Source organism: Colius striatus, chromosome Z (genome assembly GCF_028858725.1).
Source record: "Colius striatus isolate bColStr4 chromosome Z, bColStr4.1.hap1, whole genome shotgun sequence".
Classification (NCBI taxonomy): domain Eukaryota; kingdom Metazoa; phylum Chordata; class Aves; order Coliiformes; family Coliidae; genus Colius; species Colius striatus.
Window position 1 is genome coordinate 46,222,590 of NC_084790.1, and position 26,701 is coordinate 46,249,290.

Consider the following 26,701-nt stretch of genomic DNA (forward strand, 5'->3'; position numbering starts at 1 on the left):
TCACCCTGTGTTCAGTAACAAGTCCGCAGAGTTCTACCCAATAGCTTCCATTTTTTCATTCTTTCCACTAATGCTCCCTCTCTGGTCACTTTCTAAGATACTTTCCTCCAGCACAGATGATCAAATAATACATATTCAGGTCATGGAGATGATCCCAGCCGATGGGGATAGACTAACGGGTCAAAGGCCCAGAAATTATGAAACCGGGTTAATTCCTAGGGTATTCATTAGTGCAGTATTGAACATTAGGAGAAAATGACATTTCTTCTGTTGGAGGAGATGCATTTTTAGTAAGAAAAGGAACTCTACAGGAATAAAAATCGGGTCATTCATTTTCCTAGGCAGCTAAGTATATATTTTTCCAGCTCCTCAACACTACTGACAAAGAAAATTACACATCTCTTCTGTGGCTATGGGAATACAACACCACTTGTCAGAAGTGTTCATAGAGCATCTGTGAACGGGATATACCATCCATGTGCTATGGACATGAAAATAGTATGTGCTACCATCTATGCACAAATCACTACACCACCAGGGGGTCCCAGCGTTCACTGATACACTGTACACAGCCTTCAGTATAACCTTCCTGCAATATCCTTGTCTCAGAATAAAAAGTAAAAAATAACCTCTGGCTTTCTGATTTACTGTGTGTCAGTTTGGCACACAGTCCAGATCCCTGGACTGCTCACCGTAGACTTCAAGAGGCCACCCCAATTAAGAAACACTTCATATACATTCTGCCTTGCAATTAACTTTTGCAGCAGGCTGTCACGTATTCCAAAGCAACAGCACAAGAAATATCCATCAACCTTCTTAGTGATCACTTTACCCACTCTTAACCTTGCACAGGCCAGCTCCCCTGTCCTGATCCTGTGACAGACAAAAAGCTCTCTGCAAGTACAGCTAACCATAGAGCTGAATGCCATATTGCCCTTCCAGCATAAAATCAAATAAGCTGAACAAAATTCTGAAAAAGTAATCTTATAGGCAATGGCCAGGTTTTCTTTTTTTCTCATTCTATTTGCTGTTGCTATGACATGAGCTGTACAGTGTCTTTTATTTCTTTCAGTGACATCTTCACTGTTATTTCACCTTAAGAATGAGATGCCATTAAATTCAAACGGTTCAATCCTGCATCTTACTTACATGAAAGCAAATGAGATTACAAGTTTTTGAAAGACTATAAACTCTTTCCCCTAATAGATTCAATATTCTTTTACATCAGAAAGGGAAGCCATAATATGGCAGCTAGTTATTTTAAACTGTATTTTATCTCCTCCATTCTTCTCCCTATTTTGTTTGTTTCTGTATGTCTTTACCAATTCAGTTTGCTAGAAAATGTCTTATAACCTGCAACTCTTCATGATTGATAAATAGTGCTTTTTTCTAAGTAGCCTTTTCAGTTTAACTTTGAGCATATTGTACCACACTCAAAATTACTTCAAAACCCCACCACACAGAATCATAGAATCATAGAATGGTAGGGGTTGGAAGAGACCTTTAGAGATCATCTAGTCCAATTACCCTGCAGAAGCAGGCTCACCTAGATCAGGTCACATAGGAATGTGTCCAGGCGAGTCTTTAAGATCTTCAAGGAAGGAGACTCCACAGCCTCCCTGGGCAATCTGTGCTAGGGCTCCCTCACCCTCACAGTAAAATATTTTTTTCTTAAACATCTAGTGATGTTTAAGCACAAACAATATACAGTAATTTTAGTTAGATGTAATTGCTGAAAAACCTAAGGCTTCCTGACTGAATGTCCTTATATTGTCATTTAAAACATTTGTATCATGCTATTGTTTGAAATCTTTTCACAGGGATACGATGCTACACAGCAGAAACTGAATAAACCTATACTCTCACTCAAGAAAAAAATAAAAAAAAAAAATAGACTAAGCAATTTTGCTACAAAGCAATCTGTTGGAATAATAACAGGGTAGAAAAGAGGAAAAAATGAAAAAAGATTAAAAAAACAGGTAAATGAGAACACTGAAAGGAAAAAAAATGGTGGCAGTGCACTTCTGCACCCATGAGAGCCTAAATCTCACAGCAAGTCCTACATTGTCCAAAATAGATACCTGATAACAAAACCTTGACTTACAGGGAATGTGCACTGTTATACAAGAAAAATCACAGAAACTAGTTTATTGTAAATGCTGGATAAAGAGTGAAATGGAGCTTTCAGTGTTTCAAACCACCTCCACAGGCCAAAAAGTGGGCAGACTCTAAATGTTTTTCTTCAGCCATCTTCCAGCTTTTCTTTCACTCACATTGCTCTAGTAACTCTGGTCCCTGCCTGTGTTGGAAGCAGAGCAACTATTATTAGCAGGTTGTCAACTACGAGCACATGCCAGCTCCTGATCAAGTCAGAGTATCATCACAAAAAGCCAAAACAGTGTGAAGGTGGAAACACATCCCACCTAGTTTCCTAGCTTTTATTCACTACAGAGGTATAGGCGCTCACCAGTGATGGGCCCATGATGCTGCTCTTTGCTCCGTTGACCAGTTTTCAGAGCAGTACACTTGCCTTTTCTCCCGTGCAGCTCTGCATGATTTGCAGCAATTTCCTACGAAGATGCACAACTTAACATCCTTCCTCCTCCCAAAATATTTCACTTAAAGCTTCCTCTGTGCCCTCACTGCCTACGAAAAGTCAGCAGCTACCGATAACAGCCTGCCCAGTATGTCACTGCTTGCTGGCACTTGCCACTCCTTCTGATACCCCTGGCTCCACTCTTTGACAGTAAGCTCTCTGGGTCTGGGCTTGTTCCTTGGGCGTGGAGGAACATATTATCTTAACCCAATTTTAATTAAAAGTTTCCATTCGGTTCCCCGTAATTCCCTACCGCGCCTCTCCATCGCTGCCACAGCTCGCCGCCGGGGCTGACCCCACCCCGGCTCCATCTCTGCCAGTCAGCAGACGAGAGGACGTGCCACCCTCAAGCCTCGGTGCGGCAGCTGCCCTGTTCCCCGGCGGCAGCAGGGCCGGCCCCGCAGCCAGCGAGGGACCCAGCCTCCCGCGGGGACGAGGGACGCGGCAGCCGCCCTAGAGGCCTGGCCTGGCTCAGCCTGACTCCCGCGGCTGGACAGGCTGTGTAGGCGCCGCACTAGCGGAGCGCTTTCCGCTGCCGTTTGTCTCCCGTCTCTTCCCGTTCGCAGGAGCAGCTGCTGCTGCGCAGCCCCTTCCCCGCCCGCCTGCTCGCCCCAGCGGCGGCGTCGCCTCCTTTTGAGCCTCGCGCAGCGTGGCCCGGTAAGCCGAGCGGGGGCGCGGACACGGGCGCGGAGAGACGCGCCGCCGCCGCCGCCGCCGCCGCCGCCGCCGCCGCCGCCGCCGCCGCCGCCGCCGCCGCCGCCGCCGCCGCCGCCGCCTGTGGGGCCGAGCCAGGCGGAGGGCCGCCGGGCAGCGGACGTTGCGGGCGCGGGGTGAGCCCTGAGGTGCAGACACCTGCCTGGGCTTGGGGGCGGTGGGGCAGCCCGTCCCTGGGCAAGCCCGGCGCCTGCCTGAGGGGGCGCCGAAGCGCGGCGGCGACAGCGCCGATTTCTCCTCAGAGTTAACTTAGCGGTGCCACCGCCGGCTGTCAGCACCCGAGGCGCTGTGGGAGCCCGCTGCTCTGCGCGGACGCCGGCCCAGCCCTCTCTGCGCCGCTCCGGGAGTGGCTGCCGGGCCCTCCGCGTCCCGCTGGCGCCCAGCCGGCGGCGCGGGAGATAGGCGGTCAGTACCCAGCAGTCGAGCCGTCTCGCACCGCCGCTGCTGCCCTGCAGTGGGGCCTTGGGCGGGCAGGAGAGGGGCCCAGGCTCCGGCGGAGCAGCTGTTGTGACAGGGCTGGCAGCATGCTGAGTTGCTGTCAGGGAAGTGCTCGTGTTCCACTGGGACGTAGACACCCTTTTCTTGCTTGTTTAGCCCTTTATTTTGTGCAGCAGCTGGTGTTTGTAACCGCAGGGGCATGAGACGGGCGGTACTGGTCTGCAGGATTTCATGCGAGAGATTACTTGCCGATCCGTGGTTTTTCATCGACGTGTTAGGTCTGTTCCCTGTCAAAGCGGTTTGAACACTCCTGTGTCTGGTAGACCTGTTGACTTCAGCGGCACGCGGTGGGATTTTTATCAATACTCTGTGAGCAACATTTCCCATGTTTTTTATGTTCTACTTCTTAATTATGTGGGGCTACTCGTGGTACAAAAGAACGAATATCACACACTGGCCACCCTCGTCAGCCACGGATCCATGATAGGGAAGCTAATCACACAATAGCTGAATTAGCTGAACAGTCGATAATAGAACAGGAGCTGGCACAGGAACAGGTGGCACAGCTCTTCAGCATCTTGCTGCTTTGCATATCTGTCAGTTTGGAAACAGTTCTTGAAATTTTCTTTTTTGTTTTCTCATCTAAGAGGTACTTTATTGAGAAGCAATGGTTAAGTATGCCTTCAGAAGTGCATCTTTCAACAGAAATAACATCGGAGATCAAAAGCTTGCAGCAGGTTTTTATGTGTACCTGAATGCTTCATATGATTGTTTCTCTGTCCAGTGAAAGGTCAGTTCCTACTTTTCTGGAAGCAGGACCTTCTGGTATGGACACTTAGTTTAGAATACCTCATCTAGCTTCACTCTGTCATCCTCCTTCAAAGCAAACACTCATGTAATGTTTTTTCAAGACTTCCAGCAACTAACACTCACATTTCTGTGCCCTAGTTTCTTGCTGCAACCTAATTATTATTATAATCTTTATGGCTACTGTGTTCTGAAGCCATCATATGTGACTTGTCACATATATATTGAGAATCACTTGTCCTGCTGTACTTATTTTCTTACAAGTTTGGGGACGATTTGAAAATAAATTCCAGACCAGGTTTGCAATAGAAATTCAGATTTTTCTATTTAGTTTTTCACTTTGAACATTTGATAATTTTTTTTCTTGGGATTTTACTCAATGGTTTCTAGCAATTGTTTTTTTAAGAGAAAATGACCAAAGCTTACTACATTGTACAATTTGGATTGTGTAAGAAGCTTAGATACAAATAACAAAGAGAACTTCATACTAGTGAGAGACATTGCCAGAAAGGAAAGTATAGCTGACCCATTTGAAAGGCTTCACAAAACAGCAGTGACAGCTGAAGATCAAAAAGTGGAATCCGTGAGCAAAGAGGCAAAGAACTGGATTTATTTATTTAGGTAAGTTTGAAGGGAAGTTAATATGTGATAAATATTTAAGGTTGTAAAATGTTCTTGCATGGAAGGAAAGGAGCTGTTTGGTTTGGGGCTTTTTCTTCTCTATTCACAGCACAGAAGGGAAATTGCAAGAAAATTGTGGTTAGATATTAGGGGAAAAGTTAAAGTGATAGAAGATGTGAGTAAGTAGTTTGGGAAGACTCTGTAGTCTCTGTAAAAGTCTGTAAGAGAAGGTTAGATGAGTAGTTTTCAGTAGTGATATTCTGTCTTGGGAAGGAAGTCTTAGAACCCTCAGCTTCTGGCGTTTCTGGGACAGAATCACGGAAAAGTGTTTGAAGGTCTTAAGACACGAGCCAGGGAGGAGCTTAGACTTTTTAACACTTGGGTATGTCTACATGCGATTTTGGAGGCAAACAAAACAGCTGATCTGAAAGCAGCAGAGCCACAGTGCCAAGCTGGAAAGTCCCACCATAACTGAATCTATTGGGTCTCTGAGTGACAAGTTGCAGTCTTTTATGTTGTTAATTTTTGCTGAAACAGAAAGCAAGGTGAGAACAAGATGGCTTTTAATAGTTTCAGGTGCAAAACAAGACAAAGAATAACTTACTGAAATATATCCAGAACATAATTGTTAAAATGCGTTTAACTATAACCCTTCATCATGTGTTTGTATGCTTTTGAGTTCCACTTGAAGTTAAATCAAAGTAAAAATGAATGTATATGTGACAAACCAGAAACATGTCATTTGCTATTTTCTATGTAAAAACCTCTGCAATGTGTTGGTGTGTGTTTGTAGCATTTCTTCTGTTCTCTGTAAGAACTGCAAAGGGCACATAACATGCAGAATTTTAACAGAGCCACAGGATTTTTTCTTTTAAATTCAGCTAGGTCAGAAGAACACTTTAGTTTGTTGTAATATAGCCTTAAAAAGTTATTTTTGCTTTGGGATGTTTTTTCCATGACATTATTTGTGGTTACACAAAACCATGCAAGTTATTTCATATATTATATGTTATGCATTAATTTCTCATATGAAATTGTGTTTTTAAAACAGAGGTATATGCAGAACCAGGATTGAACTTTTAAAGTGTGTGAACAAAAAAACCCCAGCTTTTATTTTGCATTAAACCAGTGCTTGCTTACTGGATACTCTTCAAGTGAGAGAAATGTTTACATCACTTCAAATGCCAGTGATCCTTGGACAGAATGTGTTTGCATGACTTGAACCTTATCTTTTAAATATAGCACGTGCATTTATTCATCAGTCCTTTATCTGTTGGTTCAGAGCTCTATCACCGTTTGTTTTATACCCTGCTCCAGTAAGCATCAGTAGTCTCAAATGAAGCAGTTGTTCAACAAAGAGCAAAGCAGCTTTTCCTGTAACAATTAGCAGAAGGGGAACAGAATATATGTAGAGACTTAAATATATACTAATTGAATACACAGATACAGCATATAGGATGTGAAAGATTTGCATGTCTAGCTGTGATGTGTTTCAATAATGTAGTTTAGTAGATGTCTGTGTCTGAAAAACATATCTGAGCTAGCCTTGTGCAAAAAGTCTTCTAGTCTCTCCTGGTTGCTCTTAGATTCAAGGTTCTCACTGAGCTGTTGTAAGACTAAATTCATGCTAGAAATGCGTAATGAAATTCTAAAGTACAAATTAATTGGAACAACTTTAAGGTGTTTGAGTCAAAATTCCTAACTAGTAATAATTCTTTCACAGAATCACAGAATGGTACGGATTGGAAGGGACCTCTGGATATCATCTAGTCCAGTCGCGCTGCTAGAGCTGGTTAAATTCTTTAAATACCCTATGAAGTCTAATGCTGCATTTATCATAGCAAAGTGATACACACTGCTTATAAAAATCTCTCAGAGCCTAAATTTACTTTTTTCTGTAATGAATTTTTTTTAAAAAGAGATGTTCAGCGTTTTTATATGTTCCACTTCTGAAATGTTTCACACAGAAAGAAGCAGCACTGACATAGCAACGTTAATAAATACTTGAGAGAGAATCTGCTTAAGTTTTGAATCATCATTTGAATCATCACATTTTTTGTCACAAGCAAAACAGGTTTCCCATGTAAATTCTGCCTTTTTTCTAAGTGTCTCTTCTGTGATCTTTTGCTTATCTATCTTAAATAATGTTAAGTACATTAATTAAATCTTAACAAAAATGTATTGTGATGTTGCAAGAATTTTTGCCTTAATTTAGCTTCCTATACTTAGCATACATCTGCTTATTAAAAGCAACATGTGCTTGAGTTGAGTATGTAGATGTAAAAGATTTTCTTTTTTTTTTCATGTAGCTAGCACAGAGGGCTAAAAACAGAAACAGGTATAAAGAAGGATTGGAGGGCCTTTGGAGAAAGCATGGCAAAAAGGGAAGGCTTTGGAAACAGATTAGAGAAGACTAGAAGACATTAGAACACAGAAAGGTGCGAAGAGACAAAAATATTTGTCATATCCTCTGATTGTCTTAATTTAAGTCTCTGTTTCACAAGGAGATCAGTTCTGCTTGTTGAAAAGCTCTGTTGCATCAGTAATGCTGATCCTCCTGTACAAAATAATTTCAGGGACCAAGCCTCAAGGGGCATGTCAAAAAAACAGTCAGTCGTCTGTGGTTTTGTGTCAGCATTCGTTTTTGATATATGGCATTGTGTATCTGTGTGTGAGTGCATATTTAATGTGTAGGATAGCAGTGAGTTATTTCTATGGATGTATTCTGAGAAAACTAGATTTCTCTTGAGTTTTGTCTAAACGTTGAGGAAGCTGATTTATTTCATTTGTTTTGTTGTTGTTGTTTCCTAGTTCAGTATGTAACTTGGAAGTAAAAACCCCTTTTTAACTTGCTATTTAAAATGTCTAGATGGCACGCAATACAAGGTAACATTTGTAGGTAAAGTATTAGTCTCCTCTGTAGTGAAGAGAGTAGTGATAGACTCTGAGTCACAAGAGAAAAGCACGTGTCATTTCAACAGGTGTATGAATTATGTATTTTGTGGTCTTTACAGGTCGACATACAGAGCTGAAGAATCACAAGCTGAAATGAGTAACCAGGAGTCTGATGTTCTGTGTTGCTGGAGATGTAGAAAATATATAGCAAATTCTGTTTGCCTTGCAAAATGTCATGGAAATGAAGCATCCAAAGTAAGCAGAGCCTCTGCAGAGAATTTGTAAATTTTTTCAATGCCTTCATTTTTAAAAAAGACTTGTCCTCAGTAATAATTAATTGCCTGTTGAGTACTAAAATGTGGATGATTCCATAGAGAGTAATAGAAGTAGTAGTGAAGCCAAGTATGCAGTTGTCATCTTGATGTTCTATGACATTAAGGCTAATATTCATTATATATTTGACTACTAGCTTGTGTATGTAGTGTTACCTTTTTCATATAAAATGAGTTCTGGTTTTGACTGTTTTAATGCATTTACTATTTTTTTTTAGTATCCCTTAACAGAGAACTCGTTATTTCAGAGGTGTATTTTAAGCTAAAGCCCTGATAGAATTAAGTCTTACAGGGACAAGAGCAGCAAGAACTTCTGTAGGTTCATTGGTGATAAAGGAAGAGTAGGGAAAATGTAGTCCCTCTGTGAAAGCAAACAAGAAACATGGTTACCCAGGACGTGGAGAAGACTGAGATACTCAATAACCTTTTTGTCTCAGTTTTCACCATCAAATGCCCTAGTCACGCTGCCCAAGTCACAGAATGCAAAGACAGGGACTAGGAGAGTGAAGAACCACCCACTGTAGAAGATCAGGTTCGAGACCATCTAAGGAACCTGAAGGTACACAAAACCGCATGACCTGATGAGATACATCCGTGTGTCTTGAGGGAACTGTCAGATGAAGTTGAACTGTCAGCTGAAGTTGCTTAGCCACTATCTATCATATCTGAGAAGTTGTGTAGAGGCCTGGTGCAGTTCCTACTGACTGGGAAAGCGGAAGCATAACCCCCATTTTTTTTAAAAGGAGAGAAGGAAGACCCAGGGAACTACAGGCAAGTTGATCTCACCTCTATGCCAGGGAACATCATGGAGCAGATTCTCCTGGAAAATGTGCTAAAGGACATGGAAAATAAGGAGGTGATTGGTGACGGCCAATGTGACTTCACAAAGGACAAATCACACCTGATGAATGGCCTTCTACAATGGGGTTATGATGTTAGTGGTTAAGGGAAGAGTGGCTGACACCATCTCTCTGGACTTGTGCAAAGCATTTGACACTGTCCTGCACAGCAAATTTGTCTCTAAATTGAATAGACATGGATTTGAAAGGTGGTGGATGTTTGGCTGGATGGTTGCTGTCAAAGAGCTGTAATCAATGGTTCCATGTCCAAGTGGAGAGCAGTGATGAGTGATGTTCTTCAAGGGTCAGTATTGGGACTGGCACAGTTTGACATCTTTGGTGGCCACATAAACTGTGGGATGGAGTGCACCCTCAGCAGGTTTGCTGATGAACCAAGCTGTGTGGTACGGGCAACATACTGAGGGGAAGGGATGCCATCCAGAGAGACCCTAATCTGTGCAAACCTCATAAAGTTCAATAACGCCAAGTGCAAGGTCCTGCAAATGTGTTGGGGTAATTCCAAAAACAATTACATGGTGCTGAGTGCATTGAAAGCGGCCCTGTGGTGAAGGACTTAACGGGTGTTTGTGGATTAAAAGCTGAATATGACCCAGCAATGTGCACTTGCAGCCCAGGAGGTCAACCATCAAAAGCAGTATAGAATGCATCAAGGGAGGGGATTCTGTCCCTCTGCTGCAGTTGCATGAGACCCCACCTGCAGTACTGTATTCAACTCTGGGGCCCTCAAGCACCCATAAAAACTTGGACCTGTTGGAACAGGTCCAGAGAAAGTCCATGAAGATAGTCAAGGGGATGAAGCACCTCTCCTCTGAAGACAGTCTGAGAGATTTGAGATTGTTCAGCTTGGAGAAGGCTCTGGGGAGACTATATAGGAGACTTCAGATTCCTAAAGGGAATCTGGGAAAGCTGGGAAGGACTTTTTATAAGGACATTGTACAGTAATGTTTTTAAACTGCAGGAGAGTGGATTTAGTTTAGATATTAGCAAGACATCTCTAAAGTGAGGCCAGGTTGGATAAGGCTTTGAGCAACCTAATGTCGTGGAAGGTGTCTCCACCCATGGCAGGGGACTTGGGTTGTCCTAAATCATTCTATGATTCTGTGATTTTCTGAAATACTGATACTAATTTGTACTGCAGTAGTTAACTGTGTTTCAAATATTCCTACATCAGAAACTTCTGCTCCTCATTTTGAAAAAAACAGACGTTAGTCTATGCACAAAAATAGTTAAGTTTAGCTTGTCCTGAGGGACGGGGGGTGCCCTGCCAGGCTAAATTACAACTTAATAATTTACATCTTCTATATTAAAATAAGCAGAAGAGTAATCACAGAATGAGCCAATGACAGAGTGTTTCCAAATATGCCAAGACTGTCCTTTGATCCCATGACTGTGAACCAAAGTGAAAAAGCAAATAGAAGGTTTAGTCTTATTTCTTAATGCACTAGAAATGCAACAATATTCTTTTTATCACTAGAGGATATAGTCAATAGAGGTAAAAACAGTATTACTATTTGTTTAAGATCCTGATATAAACAGTATTATTAATAAACCAAATTTTAATCACTCTGCTTTTAAAGCTTTTGATTCTGGAATATTTTTCATGCTTTATACTCAAGCAGCTTCTATTTTGTGCATGGTTTGAAGTGTGTTTGTGTGTATATGTGTACAGTTCAACTTCTTTCATGGAAGAAATGTAGGAAAAAGAATGAGGTATGTTTGTCCATGCCCTATAGTGGTGCTTTTAATTGATAGTAGAGATCCACCATCATTGTGCACAAGACTGAAGTAATTCTGTCCCTAATTAGGTAGATAGCAGATAAAAACATGTAATCTAACACTGCTTCCCGAGACGCTGGGAGACAAAGATTGTACTATGATGTATGTCAACTCGCGCTGATGAATTTCAGACCCCAGTCAAAGACACAGCTGAAATATACATACCAGAGAAAAATCTTAGATCTTCAAATACTGAAGTGATGAATGCAGCATAAAGACACACTTGAAATCCCAGTTATATTTAAGTTGAAATACAGGTGCTCTGAACAGACAGAAGGAACACAACAGCATAAACGTGGTAAACCGATCTATCTGTCTGCAGTTGTTACTTGGAAAATGTCTAAAAGCTTCTGTCTTCCATGTATAGCCCCACTGTCAAATTTCAACAGAATGAAACTTTTATCACCATGAGTTTCATAACATAAGAGTCAGTGATTTTCCATATTCATAATTTTAAACAACTGATTTTAGGACTTTTAACACTCACCAGAGTTTCCTTATATTTTTAGCCATCTTTATAACTTTACTGACATTCTAAATCATATCAAAAGGTTTAATCACACTTGTATCACTGCTATGCTAAAAAGGCAGTTAGGTAATGGTGTTTATTTGAGTATCAGTTAGTGAAATGTTACAGTTTTTTAGATTTTGTTTTCTCCTCACTGGGTCAAAACTTGCTAAGAGTTTCACTATTAGCTATTCTAACAAGAATTAGAAAATGAAGTTAAAACTATTTGTGATACATTTCTGCAGTACTGACCACAGTATAAATTAGAACTTTTTTTTTCCCATCTTTACTGGAAAATTGTGACAGCTGATAGAGCTTCTGAAATCACTTTCTGGATATACTTGGAGGATCAACAGTTGCACACTTTCTATTCTTGTTAACAAAACAAAACCACCTCCATACACCTCCATCTCACCAGTGGAGTCTGTCCAATGTCCTTAGATTCAGCAATGGAGAACTATTGACAGCATCTACCTGATTCTTGGCTTAAAGAATGCACTAATATATTTGAATGTTATGATTTGTTAATAAAATACTTACTGAATTTGGGAAACTGACTTCTGGTTATACTAAAAAAATATCTTACATGAATGTTGAATAGAAATATAGTAATTCTTTTTTAACAGATACCACAACCTGCAGCTGCCACTCAGGAGTCTTGCAACCTGTGGCACGTGAACTTAGAAACCATTCCAGAGTGGGTGAAATGTGTCATTGAAAAGGTAGATCTTTTTTGCTTTTCTCTTTGTCATTCAAAATGGGAAATAAGTAAGGGAAACAAATTTCAAAGGCACTGTTCTGCCGAAGTTTGACTGTATTATAGTGGCCTAACTGAGGGAATTTTTCTCTTAACTGAACTGGGGGATTGTTGAGAGATCAGTTGTTGGAATGTGATGTGATGCCTTTTACGTTTAATGTGCTGTTACTTCATATGAATAGGAAGTAGTTAACCTTCCTGCAAATGAAAAGGTCTGACCACAAGCCAGTGTCACTGCTTTTGAGTTTTGGACACCCATTTGAAATTCCAAACTGTCTCATAAGTTCCCTGTTGTACTAATTGCTTCTGTTGAGAATTTTCTTTCAGTTATTTTAGATCTAAAAGTTAATGTTGTTTCTCAGACAGAATAAACAGAAACAATGTATTTCTTTTGCCCTACAGTTTTTCTCTGAACAGTCTTTGATTTGTAGAGGCAAATGCTGTTTACATTTCTTTCTGCTTAAACTTCAGTGGCCTAAATTTTACTATATTGCAAGTAACTTCTGGTCTAAGCAAATACTCCCTTAAAATGATACACACAGAAAAAAAGTTATGACTCTAAAACTAAGCATTCAAAAATTGAGAAAATTTGTTTCATCTTACTTCTTTGCTTTGCTGTGTACGTATAGCCTTCTGCACTTGAGGCCTAGAGAGTCAGATTTGGGACCTGGGAAATAATAAAACCCCAAGACCGCTGTGGAAAGGCCTAATTTATTTGCTCAGATTTCAGGGAAGAAATGCACCTCTGGTGGCAGAGGCAGAGAATGCAGTTCTCCATGAACACCTTCAGTATCTTAGTACTCATTTTGTGTTTTAATATCCTGTGAACACTTGCCTCATTCACTTCTGACTTCTTGGGAAATATCTTATGGGTTTATGGATAAATGCGAGAGTTTTTAAAAAAATTCTGACTTATCCCCAGATCCTCCCAGGCTCTGAATAATTTTGTGATCATGTGTTATTTTCTCCTGTATGACTCCTGAATCAAAGGCTAAATCATTTTACATAAGCACAAAGTCTATTTGCAGGCTATAAAAACCCACTGTTTCCCAGCCAGTTCTTTTTTGCCATCTGTCCCTGTGCTTAACCAATCTCATTGGGCATCATGCACATATTAGTGTGTAGATAATCTTCAGTAGTTATAAATATCTAGTTACTGTTTCTGGTGAGCTTTGTTGACCTGCATTTTCTTTCCTCCATCCCGTATCACTTGGTTTAGCTTCAATGGCAAACCCTTCCAAGTTTTTCCTCTACATGCAGTTCATCATTAAGTCTCTGTACCTTCAGCTTCTTTTCAGGTCTCGCTGATTTCCCCCCTACCACCTCCTCCACTAGTAGGCTGTTACTTCTTTTACTGAGTCAGTGCTTCCACAGTCCGTTGCCAAATTCATGCTAAATCAGTCCTGAACTCCCTTATACTGCACCTCAGTCTCTGTGCGCATAGGACATTGAGACACCCTTTTTATTTCCTACCGTCTCTTGCATTCCCATTTCTGTCAGGCTCCTAGCCTTCTTCCCTAACCTCCATGAGTCACTCCTCCTCTCCATTTGGAGATCCAGGTTACTATTTCATGGTATCTGAAGGCCAGAAAGACTGAAGGCACTAGAAGGTGTTTTTTTGTGAATTTCAATACCTAACTCGAGACATCTGGGAAATGGAGTGTGGGAGACTTAACAGTAAATCTCTAAACCAGCTTAATTCTTTGAGAATAGCATAGGCACACATTGGTCAGCCTTATAAACAGTGAGAGACTGTGAATCTTCCAGGAATTTTCAGGGATTTGAAAGACTTTGGCAAATGTAAACTGAGATATTTTTTTTTTCTCTAACTTAAAAATGTTTGGATTTAAACAGATGCAATTTAAATAGATGCAATGAAAGACACGTCTTTGATACTTTAAAAGATGTTGAGGCTTTAACCCACAAGGCAGGAGTGTTTGTCAAAGAGGTATTATTTTTTAGAACTTTTTCTAGCATTGTGTACAAATAAAAAACTTTTTTTTTTTTTTCCCAGACAAGTTTGTTTGAGTTGTTTTTCTAAAACTTCAGAATTGGTTTGACTGCAACTTTCTGAAACTTTCAGTCAAACAAGCATCAGTCATGGAATCATCTTTCCAAACTACCTTGAAAAGACATTTGAAACTGAAAGCAATAGAAATGTTGGATAGCTTCTGTAGTCATGACTCAACTTCACTTTAGGCATGCTAGTGAGTAATGTGTGACTGGAGTTAATAATGTAGTTTCTCATCAGGGCTCTAATCCTACCAACACTTGCATAACTTTAATCCTCAAAAGTGTTTCTGCTGGCAGATGAATATATTTACTGAAAATAGTAGTAGTTTACAAATATGGAGGAGTTCACAGATCTTTGATATGTATTTTCTTTTGAAAAAAAAGGCTTCTAGAATTGAAATTAAATTCACAGAATTACAAATAATGAAAATGTTAATGTATAGAGTATTAAGGATTTGTCATCGTATCTGCACACAGATTGTGTTGTAATGCTACATACAACAAAATACAAGTACCATTTCAAGCTTTCAAGTGGGATAAGCAAAGTAAAAAAATACATTGTCTTTGTAAGAAATCTCCTTTCACAGTACTTAGTATGCAAGAAATGTGTCAGCCCTTGGAAGACTCAGGTGAGAAACTACGCTTGCCAATTCCAGATTAACATGGTAAATTGATTTCACTGCTTTGAAGGATCTACAGTTTTCATTAGTATCTTGTCTATGGACAAATTTTAAACATATTTCAAAATTTCAAAACCCATGCATTTTGAGATTTCTAGAATTAGTTACCACTGCAACAAGCAGAGTTTTAACCAAAACACTATCTCAGATTTTCCTTCTGCTATGAAGTGGCTTTTATTGTCTTTGAAAAACGGTAAAACCCTTGTATGATAAAAAAGTAACTCTAGTAATAATTTCTTAATAATGGGGTTTTTTTTGGTTTTTTTGTTTTTTCTTTTCTTGTCAATAGGCACAGTGGACAATTGGAAAACTGCACTGTCCATTCTGTGAGGCCTGCTTAGGGGGCTTTAACTTTGTTTGCAACACAAAATGTTCTTGTGGACAGTTAGTAAATATACATTTTTGCAGAAGTCAAACTGACTATCAGCCAGCTTTCTCAGTTAAATTGGCAAAATCATCAGGAAAACACTCACCTCTCTTCAAAATTCAGTCTGGTTTTAGCAAGGATACCTACCATGAAGTGGCAACTGCAACTTTGCAAGTCAAAAATCAAGGGCTTTCATATGTGAACAGAAATAATAATGGTACTGGAAGATTAACAGAAGCACTTTGTCTAGAAATAAGAGCTCCCAGATTTGAGATGAAAGGTAAAAAGTGTCCCTTAAGTCAAAACAAAAATCTTTGTGCTTCCTATCCTATGAATGATGCATGCACTATAAAACCTTTTCACAGAAGATCCCATAGTTTGGATTTAAATATCAGAGAGAGACTTGTTTTGTCATCTGTGTTATATGAGAGTTGCAGTATGAAAAGAGTTCACCACAACCAAAATGAAAATCCTTCTGTTTACACACAAAGTGGCGTGCAGTTAGAGTCCAGTAGGAAAGATGGTAGTTCTTCTTGGGACCTATATAGTTCCAGCATTGACAAATTACAAAAAAGATTTCAAATTATTTCCATTACCACATTACTACATGGAGAAACAGAAAGTGAATGTGATTTTGAAGCTACTGGACAATCTTCTGGAAGTGCTGTTGCAGATGGGTCACCTTTTGTGATGAGCCTTTCTTCACCTACACGTGCTGTAGAAGAGGAGCGATACATCACACCTGTTGGTCTTGTGCAACCTGCAAGTATTTCCTTCAACCAGAAACTGAATAAGAGAGAAAGAAACAAATTGAAAAGCTTGAGGAGAAAACAAAAAAGGCAAGAAAGGTGGCTGCAGAAACAGGTAGGTGTTTAAAATTTATTATGTTGCTTTTCGGGAGTAAAGTTTGACTTGTTTTTATAAGTTATTCTGACTCTTTTTTTGTGCAGCAGAACCTTCATATGAGGTGACCCTTTTCTAAGCTGTCTCTGGTAAAGATACCATGCATCTCAATTTTTCATTATTAAAGATTTTCTGGAGAGCAGTCCAAGAGAACAGACCTGTTCAGATTGTGGAATGTCTTTGTAAATGCATAGGCTGCTTCTCTAAGTTTAGTTTGTTGCGATAACTTTATCTGTCAAATGTTTTTTCTGTCTTGCAGTAAGCCAAGATGTGTCCATAAACATTGTGGTGTGGCAGAATGCACTTTTATTATTTTATTATTTATTATATAAACCTTGGATTGTAAATAGGAGCAATTCTCTGAGCTCCTGGCTGTGTTATCAGTGTACAACTGAGCTGGCCTGCTAACAGCAGAGAGACCCACACTTCCTCTCTGCTCTACAAGGGAAAGCTTTTAGGGCTTGTGAGGAGGATACTTGCATTTTGAGTGTGCATGTGTTTGTGTTCATGGGCAAATTTTAGACTTCTGGTAAGTAGTTATTATCATACTCTAACAATATGTCTAGCAAGTGCCAATATTAATTATTCTTGTTAATGTTACTGTAGCTAAGAAGATTAAATATTTCTGTTACCAGTTTCCATTCATGTATATCTTTTCATATGTTTGAATTACTTGCTAATGTGTGAAGCTTGTAATAATTTTCTGAAGGATCTCAGATTAAAAAAACATTTCTGGCTCCTCCAATTTTATTTAATTTCTCTTCACAATGTTTTTACGTAGAGAAAGACTATGTAGCCAGCTTCAAAACTTGGAGTATCTTCTAAGAAATTACCCTGATCCACTGGGAAAAAATGTTGTCCTTTTTACTTTGTTTTATAACTAGATGTATGACTAGTTCTTCTGTATCTTTTTTTAAAACATGGGAATTTTGTATTAGGAAGGTGACTAGTGATCAGTTTCCATGAAGTGAGTGTTTTCATGCTCCCAGTGTTAATCTAAAATCAGAGTAAACAGGTGGATGAGCTACTGCATTGTTTATCCATACAATTAGATGTTGTCTTGCCCTGCAGCTGTGAGTTTTCATGTCCATACTGATATTCTGATATTCTCAGTCTTGTAGTGAAGTCACTGTGCTTCAAAGGTTTAACTTATGACTTAGTTCACTTAATCTGTGCTTTTTTCATGTGTACACTGGTGTATAATTCTTTCTCCTGCACAGTCATGTTTGTATTTAAACTGTAAATCCTTCAGGTGTTTCATAGTGTGTTTATGGGCTTGGATTTCAGTCCCTCTTTCTTTAAACTCATACCAAGAGTTTTGTTCAGACTGCTTTTGGATTCCTCAGCTGGCTGTTGGAAGGCTAAGAGTGTTACCTCATGTTGGTACCAGAGTAAAGCGGGAAGTAACATGGAATCATGTTACTGGAGTAAAGCTGGAGGAGGCAAGCAGTAACTACAAGGCCTCACTTGTGAGCTTTGTTAGGGAAATATGCAGCCTTGGAGAAATTGTGTAAAGTAAGGAAAGAGGAAACACAGGAGGAAAGGGGCAGTCCTAATCCCATACCCTGACATCTGTACCAAAAAGTAGTGGATTTAATATGAAATAATAGTCACTTGCAATGTCTGACAAACGGTGAAGGTATGCTATAGCAAGTGAGTGTCTTGACTCGATTCAGCTCATTCTGTATCTACACCAGCTTTCTCATTCACTTCCTTGAGTGACTATGAGAGAAATGAAAATGAAATATTAATGTAAACCTTTCCCATTTGTGGAAGGTGGAAACTCTGCTTTCAGTGTTCAAAACCACTCCTGCTCTGGATAAGTTCTGAAAATAACAGTTTTTAAGTCCTGTACTTAACTGGTTGACTTAAAATTAAAACAAGATAAAGAGGACAGAATGCTGATACATTTATCTGTTGAGGGTTTAGCCCTGGCCAGGTGCCCAGGTGCCCACCAAGTCGTTCTGTTGCTCCCCCTCCTAAACTGGGCAGGGGAGAGAGAAATATAACGAGTAGCTTGTGAGTTGAGATAGGGGACAGGGAGACCACTCAGCAATTAGCATCACAGGCAAAACAGACTCAACTTGGGTCAAAAAAAGTTTGATTTATTAATGAACAATCAGAACAGGGAGATGAAAAATAAAACCAAATCTTAAAAACACCTCCTCCCATCTCTCCCTCTTCCCAGGACTCTCCTTCCTTACCCCCCCAGTGGCGCAGGGGATGAGGGTTGCAGTCAGTTCATTACAGATGGACTTTGCTGCTACTTCTCAGGGGGAGGCCTCATCACACTTCCCACTGCTACACTGTGGGGTCCCTCCTATGGGACACAGTGCTTCACGAACTTTTCCAACATGGATCCTTCCCGTGGGCTCACAAACTGCTCTGGCATGGGGCCTCCCACAGGGGCAGCTCCTCACACCCTGCCCCATTTTAGGTCATCCATGGGGGGAACAGTCCTTCAGGGACAGACTGCTCCAGCCCAAGTCCCTCACATCACAAGTCCTGACAGCAAACCTCTGGTGTGTGTTCCTCTCTCCTCATGGGCTCCCAGGTTCTGCCAGGAACTTGCTCCAGGGTGAGCTTCCCACAGAGTCGCGGCCTCCTTCAGGCATTCACCCGCTCCAGCGTGAGGTACCCTACAGGCTGTGAGTGGGACTCTGGTTCCTTGTGGTCTCCAGGGACTGCAGAGGCACAGCTGCCTCACCATGGCATCTCAGGTCACAGGGCAGTCTTTCTTTCAGGACCTAAGCACCCTCCTCCCCCTCCTTCTCCACTGACCTTGGTGTCTGTGGAGGTGTTTTCACATTCTCACTCCCTGTTGCTGCTGCAGTGTAGCAACAGCTCAGCAACTTCTTCTCCTTTTCATATATGCTATTCACAGAGGTGTTTCCTCAGTTATTAATTGGCCAGGCCAGGGTCAGCTACAGGTCCATCTTAGAGTGGACTGACATTAGCCCTGTCAGCTACAGCAGAAGCTTCTATCAAATCTTTGTTTTAAGAAGCCACCCCTGTAGCCATCTCTCTACCAAAAATGTGGCCCCAAAACACTACATTATCATTTACTCTTTCTTAAATAATAGTATTGCACTGATGGTGCCATAGCATTAATGATTGAAGAGCCATTGAGCAGCAAGTCTGCAGTGTTACATTTTGTTTGTGAGAAAATAAATACTTTGTGTGTATAAAGCCAAGAATTTATTCTTCATATAACTGAAATCTTAAGAATGTGGTTATTATTAGTCCAAATGTAATTGTTAAAGATAAAAAAGAGATATAAAAATATATAAAATACTGCCTTTGAGATTGTTACGCCCTCTCACTTGGTCCTTCCTGGTTCCTGCAGTTACCTCCATGCACTGCATTTTGGGGCCTGCAGGCTGGCAGCAGACCTTGGAGTCTGGAAGTGGGAGGTGTTACTACATCTTGCTGGTATCTGGAGTGCTTCACAGGAGTGATGTTCATGTTTAAAGGTGGTTGGTTTTTTTTTCTTAACCCTACAAGCTACTTGAGTAGCTTCGCACTACATTATTATATGAGACTTGTAAATATCTCATTCTACATGTAGTCAGTGGTAGTACCATATGAAAGTAACAAAAGTAAAAAAAATTAACCACAGACATCTGGTTCTTTAGAGAAAGTACTGTAACAGCTAAACTAAGTAAAACCAATTGGCAAGCAAGGCAACGGAAGTTCAGCCAAAGCAGACATGGTCAGTCTCAGCCCTGAGGGCTCTATAGCTTGGTTCAAAGCTTGTAGCTGCTCCTAGCAGTGGCAATACTGCATTTCAGGCCTATATGGTTCTAAGTAAGGAAGAAGTCTCAGGTACAAGGAGTTTCTGAGCCAAAGCTTGTCTATCTTTGCTTTTGCTTTGACTGCAACTATTGTTACTACAGGATGATTTTTGTAATTACAATATTAATTTTGTCACTAATTATAGACTGGATTAACAGGAAGGTATTAAGAATGATGGATTCATGCCCACATAGATGGCTTACCTTTGATAAACTGCAGTGGTGTTTTCTGTGGAAATTGTATCTGAGGGAAATAGAATGCAAGCCCACAGGTTTCTGAGGTGCATCTGGAGCTACTGTTGCAAGCCTTTAAAGACTAACTCTTCAGAGTTTATTTCCTTTTAGCTGCAGTCTTCTTATTCTGTTATTTGCAATTACAGATTTTGAGGGCATTGTCTGACTTAATCTCTTCTACAGTTTGATATCTCTTTAACACAATTTGGTGTTAAAAATTATCCAGTGGGATAAACAGCCTTGCAAATTTGCCAGGGATTTCTCAGGAAGAAACTGTACTTACCTTCTGTCTTGGATTGTACTGTAAACTACTTAACATTCCACTCATCTGCTGGAAACATGGGAAAATTACTTAGGGAGCTACTGGCTAAACACAATGTGTCGGGATTGTCTCAGTGTATCTGTATATACTCTAATTTTTTTTAAGTTCCTCTTGAAGCCGGAATATGTAGACTGGAATACAGTGTAGTTACACTGTCATCATACAGCTTTACCAGAGGCCAAAATAGCTGGCTGTGCTGTGAATATATTCTGTCATTTAAGTGCAATACATATGAATAAGTTGCTTGTCTGTAAAATACTTTCAGAATGTACAGATACTATAGAGTAATCTCAGCATAGCAGAAGTCCATGAGCTGTTGTGCATTAAGTGCCCATCTTGCGAAAGATGGGATCATCTACTGCTTCATGTGTCAGGCCACTGCTGATGATTAGTATGCTAAGAAGGAGAAATGGCTTTCACTGACCTTTTTGTGCTTTTCCAGCATACTTGGTAATGTGTCTTTTTTCTGAAGAGAGATATACAGTCTCCAAATGCAGCCTCCTTTACCTGAAATAGTCACATTGTACTAGCAGCACTACAGCCCTAAGGATCAACAGCTCAGGCATCATGTCTTCCTGGATAAAAGCAACACAGGAAGGAAACTAAGCCCAGTGAAGTGAGCAAAATATTTATTGTTGACTGTCGGCCCAAAAAAAAGTAGGGTTTTTAGATAAATAACATATGGATCATTGCTGCTGTGTCCAAAGTTATATTGGTTACTATTCCCAGAAAATACTGTTGAACAGCCTAGACCTATAGAAATACCATATGCTTTTTTCTTGTATAAACTGTAAGTATTAGAAACTATTCTTTCATGTTTTCTAGATGCCCACAGAAAACTTAGATCATAAAAATTTATGAGATTTAATGTGCATCAGCTAAGAAAGACAATAACTCATTCATGGAGGTGGGTTATGGTGTGCAGTTAAGTGCATCCCATAGTTTCAGCATGTGTTCTTGTTACTCAGACAGAGTGAAGAGCAGACTAAATTGCAGTTATATAAAATGACTTGTAGCACGTAAAAATCAAAGTTCAGCAATGATGTCAACAAGAATATAAGAGTGCTTTCGTGTTTATGAGATTTACAGTGTCTCTCAAGAAGGGCCACATCAAATACATAGTAATGAGCATTTAAGATGAGACTTCACATATGGAAATAATGTATTGTTTTAAATTTTATAGAATTCTGTGCCCCAGGCCTGTAGTCCTTCACTTTTACAAATCATTACTGATTCAGTGACTAAGAATTTAAGTAAGTTTTCTATTTCTTGTTAATTTTTGTCACACTAAACTCTGAATACATGTAAACTGAGCAAATTAAGCGCTGCTTGCATGGAGATTTAAGTAGAATGCAGAGCAGTGAAAAATCAGAGATTTTGAAGCCTTTTCTTTCCCTATGTCTGCATTTGGGAGAAAATAATGCTATCTGATTTTTTTTTTCTTTACAGTTCTTCAATTATATGAAATAAAACTACAGGCAGTCACAGAGAAGTAGAAATGACTGTGAGGGTCAAAAAGGTGTCACAAAATACAACAGAATAGAATTCACATAAGCATACTGTTTCTGAAGTTGATAAGCAGTCAGTGATTCTAGCAGGAAATGGAAAAATTACACTAGCAAGTTAGTGAAATTAAGTATTTTATATAGTACTGCAAAGTCAATGAAAAGATGTTATATGGTACAACCATGGTTACAGGATTGATTATAAGAAAAGATAGCATATACTTTTACAGCTGAAGAGGTTTGCAGTCTTTTAGTGTATTAATGTCTTTTTCACATCCAAAGTACAAGCTTATACCAGTAAGTTAAATAAAACACAAGTGTCCTGTGTTGCAGTCTAACACACTAATGGCTGAAAGGCTGTGACGATATATTTTCAAAGCTAGCTATTACCAAGATTTTATTTGGTACAGCATTTTTTCTGATATACTGTGTCAACACTTAAATTAAAATGATTACACACCAGAACAGAAAGATTTCCTATATATATGACTTAGCTAAAAACATGTGTTATGTTTAATACAGTTTAGAAACATCAGGGATGGAATGTATGGTGATTCTTTTGTATTTTCTTTCTAGATAATATCTGTTTTTTGTGAAGATACTAATAATCTCCCAGTTCCAGTTACTAGTAATTTGCAATTAAATTTCTAATTAAAATTATTTCACCTCTCATTTCAGCATTAGGAAAGTCAGTATGTTGTTTCTAAAGACTGGAGGCTGAAGTATGAACAAGAAAACATATAAACATAAGAAACATGGAGAAGGGAAAGAAACATTATGATTCAGTAATAATCTCATTTTTGAAAATGCTATCAGTGAGAAAGAAACATATCAATCTTCATTATTAAGACTTCCTCCTCATAGCCTTTTTTAAAGAAATCCAAGAGTCTGACAAAAGGTTAATCAAATAATAACCTTTTTGTAGCACAGAGAGTCGAAAAATATAATGTTATTTTCATATTTTAGTTATCTCGTATTCTCCTACAGACAGGAGAGCTTGCACTCTTTTTACTGTAAATTTTGTATAATTAGTAAAATTATGTAGAATCAAATAAATGTTTGACATTATGAACTCTTACTCAAAGAATTAAATAATTTGATGCTTCTCCCAACCTTTAATGGCATTATCTTCTTCATTGGTGTTTTATTCAAAAGCTTTTAAAAGCCATTTTGAGTTCTGTGATTTAGACTTTTTGCCTAAGTGCACTAATAGAGATTCTGAAGGAAATTTTAAGTAATTATCTGGTAGCTTGAATAAAAAATGTGATCTTAGCTAAGGAAAACTGAGAGGAAGAACTGGTCAAGAAAGGTGGTTCTCTACTACTTACATAACTGCAAAGCTTTTCATTCATGATTTGGTAAAACCTGTGTAGAAAATTTAAAAATGGCTAACAAAGAAACTAACATAAGAAAAATCTGGTTTTAGATGTAAACTTATAAGATTCAAATAGATCTAATTTAGAATATCTCAGCTTCCATTTGTGGATTAAAATTAGTATGTGTCAAAAAGAAGAGAGTGAGGATTACAGTGCAACTCTGAAATATACTTTGCTGGAATGAAATGTACTTTATGGGAAAAATAAAACTCCACCTGTGTGCTTACTCCACTGTTACTCTTGTCATACTAGTTTTCATGTAAATCAATCCATTTGAAAATAACACATAGAAATAACTCATAGAAAGCTATTAAATTCATAAGAAACAGAGCACGGAATGTTCATTGAAACATGAAATACGTCTTGACTGCAGACATGGTGAGGGAAGAAAAAAAAATTAAACAGTGACCATACAAAATGGAGTTATAGTCACTGGGCTCCCTGGACTGTAAGAAGTAGATTATTTTTGAGCATTCTGTTCTCCAGTTGAATAAAGCCAACTACTCCATTCACCATGACTCTCTGGGCCTGGCTGTCCATCCAGTTTTCCACTCATCCAAGTAGGACCAAGTAGGTCCATCCAAGCCATGGGCAGCCAGTTTCTCCAGTTTTTCTTTGTTCATTTCAGATGCAATTTATGGTATGTTAAGTTTTCTCTTCAGATAATTGGTCATAGACAGAAAATTTCAGGAAGGTAGGTAAACACAGGAATTCTTAAGTGCTCTAATGTGAGAAATGCTGTACATGAAATTTGCAAAAGGAGAAAATACCAGTCATAAACCTAAAATCTGTACAAACCAGGCCTGATGGTAGCAGACCTACCAGCACTGGAATATTCAGGAGCTGCATAGATAGGACATGCTGTTCTTCAGTCAGATTAATTTGCTTATGTTCCTTAAGCTTCATGCATGCCAAATATGCTTAATTTATTAAACTTGTTAAGACCACAGAGACTTACCTAATCTGGTACTACTAATTAATATATATATTATTTATATGTTATAGTATATATTATATATAATTTATATGTAATATATTGTATATATTATTTCTATATTATTATATATATTAATATATAATAATTGTGTATTCTTTCCTATTAGCAGCCGTTGGCACATTTCCCATGGTTTAGAAAACTACTTGTTTATTGACCACATTGTAAATGCAGGATTCTGGAACACCAAAGAGAAAGGTCAAGCATTACATATGGACAATTGTTCATGGTTTTTATTATTTGCATTTTTCCAGGCGTTTTCCAGTTCTCAGTCTGACTTGGTACAAAACAGGCAAGCTTGTATCAGAACATATGTAAAGAGACTGTTTGAAGATTAGATAGAGGCAGGCCTTTTGCCCTCATGGCTGGATAGTAACACAGTTTGCACTGTTAAGTAGTATTCTCCTTGAATTTGTTGGAAAATCAAGACTGAAATGAGAATGTTACAGTAAGGGGGAATACTGATTTTGGCATACTAGCACTCTGAATTTTTATTTTAGACATTAGAAAAACGCTAAGCAGAAATAGATTTCTAGATGATCAAATACTCTTCTACAGGGAACTACAAAATTGGAAAATGGAACACCAGTTTTATAGTTGGTTTTGTTTCCCTCTGCAGCACAGCAGAGTAATCTGTTTTCTGGAAGTAACCTGTTTTAGGAGGATATATGTAATACATTAATATTGCTACTAGGTGAAACTTTCTGGATTGAAATCTGTTAATCTATGGAGTATATCTGTATTTGGAATGGCATCAGCCACTGTATGGATGTCTGTCTTGGATTTCTTTTGTTCTAGAAGCATCTCAATTCCTATTAAGCATAACTATAGCATTAACTAGTGCACTGAAGCTATTTTTATACAAAAGTGTGAGCAGTACTGAATTTCAGAAACATACTGAAGAGTACAATATATGACCCTCCACATGAAGACAGAATGTGATGAAAATGATCCACTATTAATAACATATAATCTCACTTTTTAATGGAGAGCCACAGTAGGAGGTGGTTGCTCAGCCAGATGCTGAGATGGGGTCTCAGTTGTTCTCCATGTGTTTTCTAGATTGGAGTTCTATAAAACCTGTCTTGAGCAACAGCAATAGAAGATCTTACCGAGTTTTATCTCTAGCAGCACATTAAATGAATTATCTGTTTCACTTCATCTATACCACTATTTCATCAACTTCAACTACAAAGATACTATTTTTCTCTTTTTATTCAGGATTTTGAATCTCAAGAAATCCAGTGATCTGCTTAGATGAGATTCAGAGTATCTCTCTGTTCTAAGTTGTCTAATCTTTTCTCTGTGCTTTTGGGAGCAGTTTGTGTCTTTTTGTGCTTCCATGCATACTATATTAAGAGGCTTTTGGCCACTGCAGTTGGGTTTTTTTAAGTCTGATGCATTCTCTCATCATCTTATCTTTAGTTTCTTATTTGCACATTAGACAAGGGTTTTTTTCCTACTTGTCTTCCGTCGGTCTTCGTCATTTTGAAATATAGGTGTTTGTGTGTTTTGTGGGAACAGACTTAACTGTATTTTTGCATGTAGTTTGCTTTTTGCCATTCTTTATTGCAAGTAGAGTTCAATTGTTCAAGGAAAGAAGGCAGAAATTAGGGTTTTGAGCACCATAGAAGAAAACAGTTCTTAGACTTTTAAACAGATGCTGTAAGTAATGTTTGTCAGTCTTTTCTAAGCCATATAGATGATGTATGGTATGTGCATTAAAATTTATCATTGTCATATAAAATGGTAAATTTTAGTGCCATGGGTATTACAACCTCTGCAGCAAGGCCCCTCAATTAGTAAACTACAGCCCAAATGTAGTTCACATCTCACCTTCTGCACTCCTTTGTGCCCCAGATACTAGTTTGTAAGGGGTCCTTTGTGTGTGGGGAGGCAAGAGACCTGTCATAGAGCTACCTGGAGGTTCACTATCAAACTCTGAATCTTGAGTCCAAGATTGAGACAGTTTAGCCCAAGAAAGTAGAGGAAATAAAACTTTTTTTCCTCAGCCGTCTCTTGTCATGCTCCTGCTGTGTTGGATAGGACTGCAGGTTGAAGCGGAAGAAAAAGAGCAAAAGGTAGTGAAACTGGAGTGCAAATTAATGTACTTTCTCTGCTTCTACTGTGCTCTGTTTTGAAGCTGGAGTATAAAGAAGAAAGGGTAGTGAAGTCGAGCATACTCTCCAGAGGCTACGACTTCTTACAT

General features: G+C 39.1%; 1 protein-coding gene across 1 annotated transcript in view; it reads left to right on the top strand.

The window, feature by feature from the left end:
• The first annotated feature begins 5,113 nt into the window (after nucleotides 1-5,113).
• The window catches only part of RNF180 (ring finger protein 180), a 78,752-nt gene continuing 57,164 nt past the window's right edge, over nucleotides 5,114-26,701 (top strand). Inside the window, exons 1-5 of the mRNA XM_062019175.1 lie at nucleotides 5,114-5,176; nucleotides 7,486-7,614; nucleotides 8,191-8,326; nucleotides 12,174-12,269; nucleotides 15,287-16,228. Of these exons, the coding sequence (XP_061875159.1) occupies nucleotides 8,225-8,326; nucleotides 12,174-12,269; nucleotides 15,287-16,228 (1,140 nt within the window). The 5' untranslated portion in view covers nucleotides 5,114-5,176; nucleotides 7,486-7,614; nucleotides 8,191-8,224. The remainder of the gene's footprint in view (nucleotides 5,177-7,485; nucleotides 7,615-8,190; nucleotides 8,327-12,173; nucleotides 12,270-15,286; nucleotides 16,229-26,701) is intronic.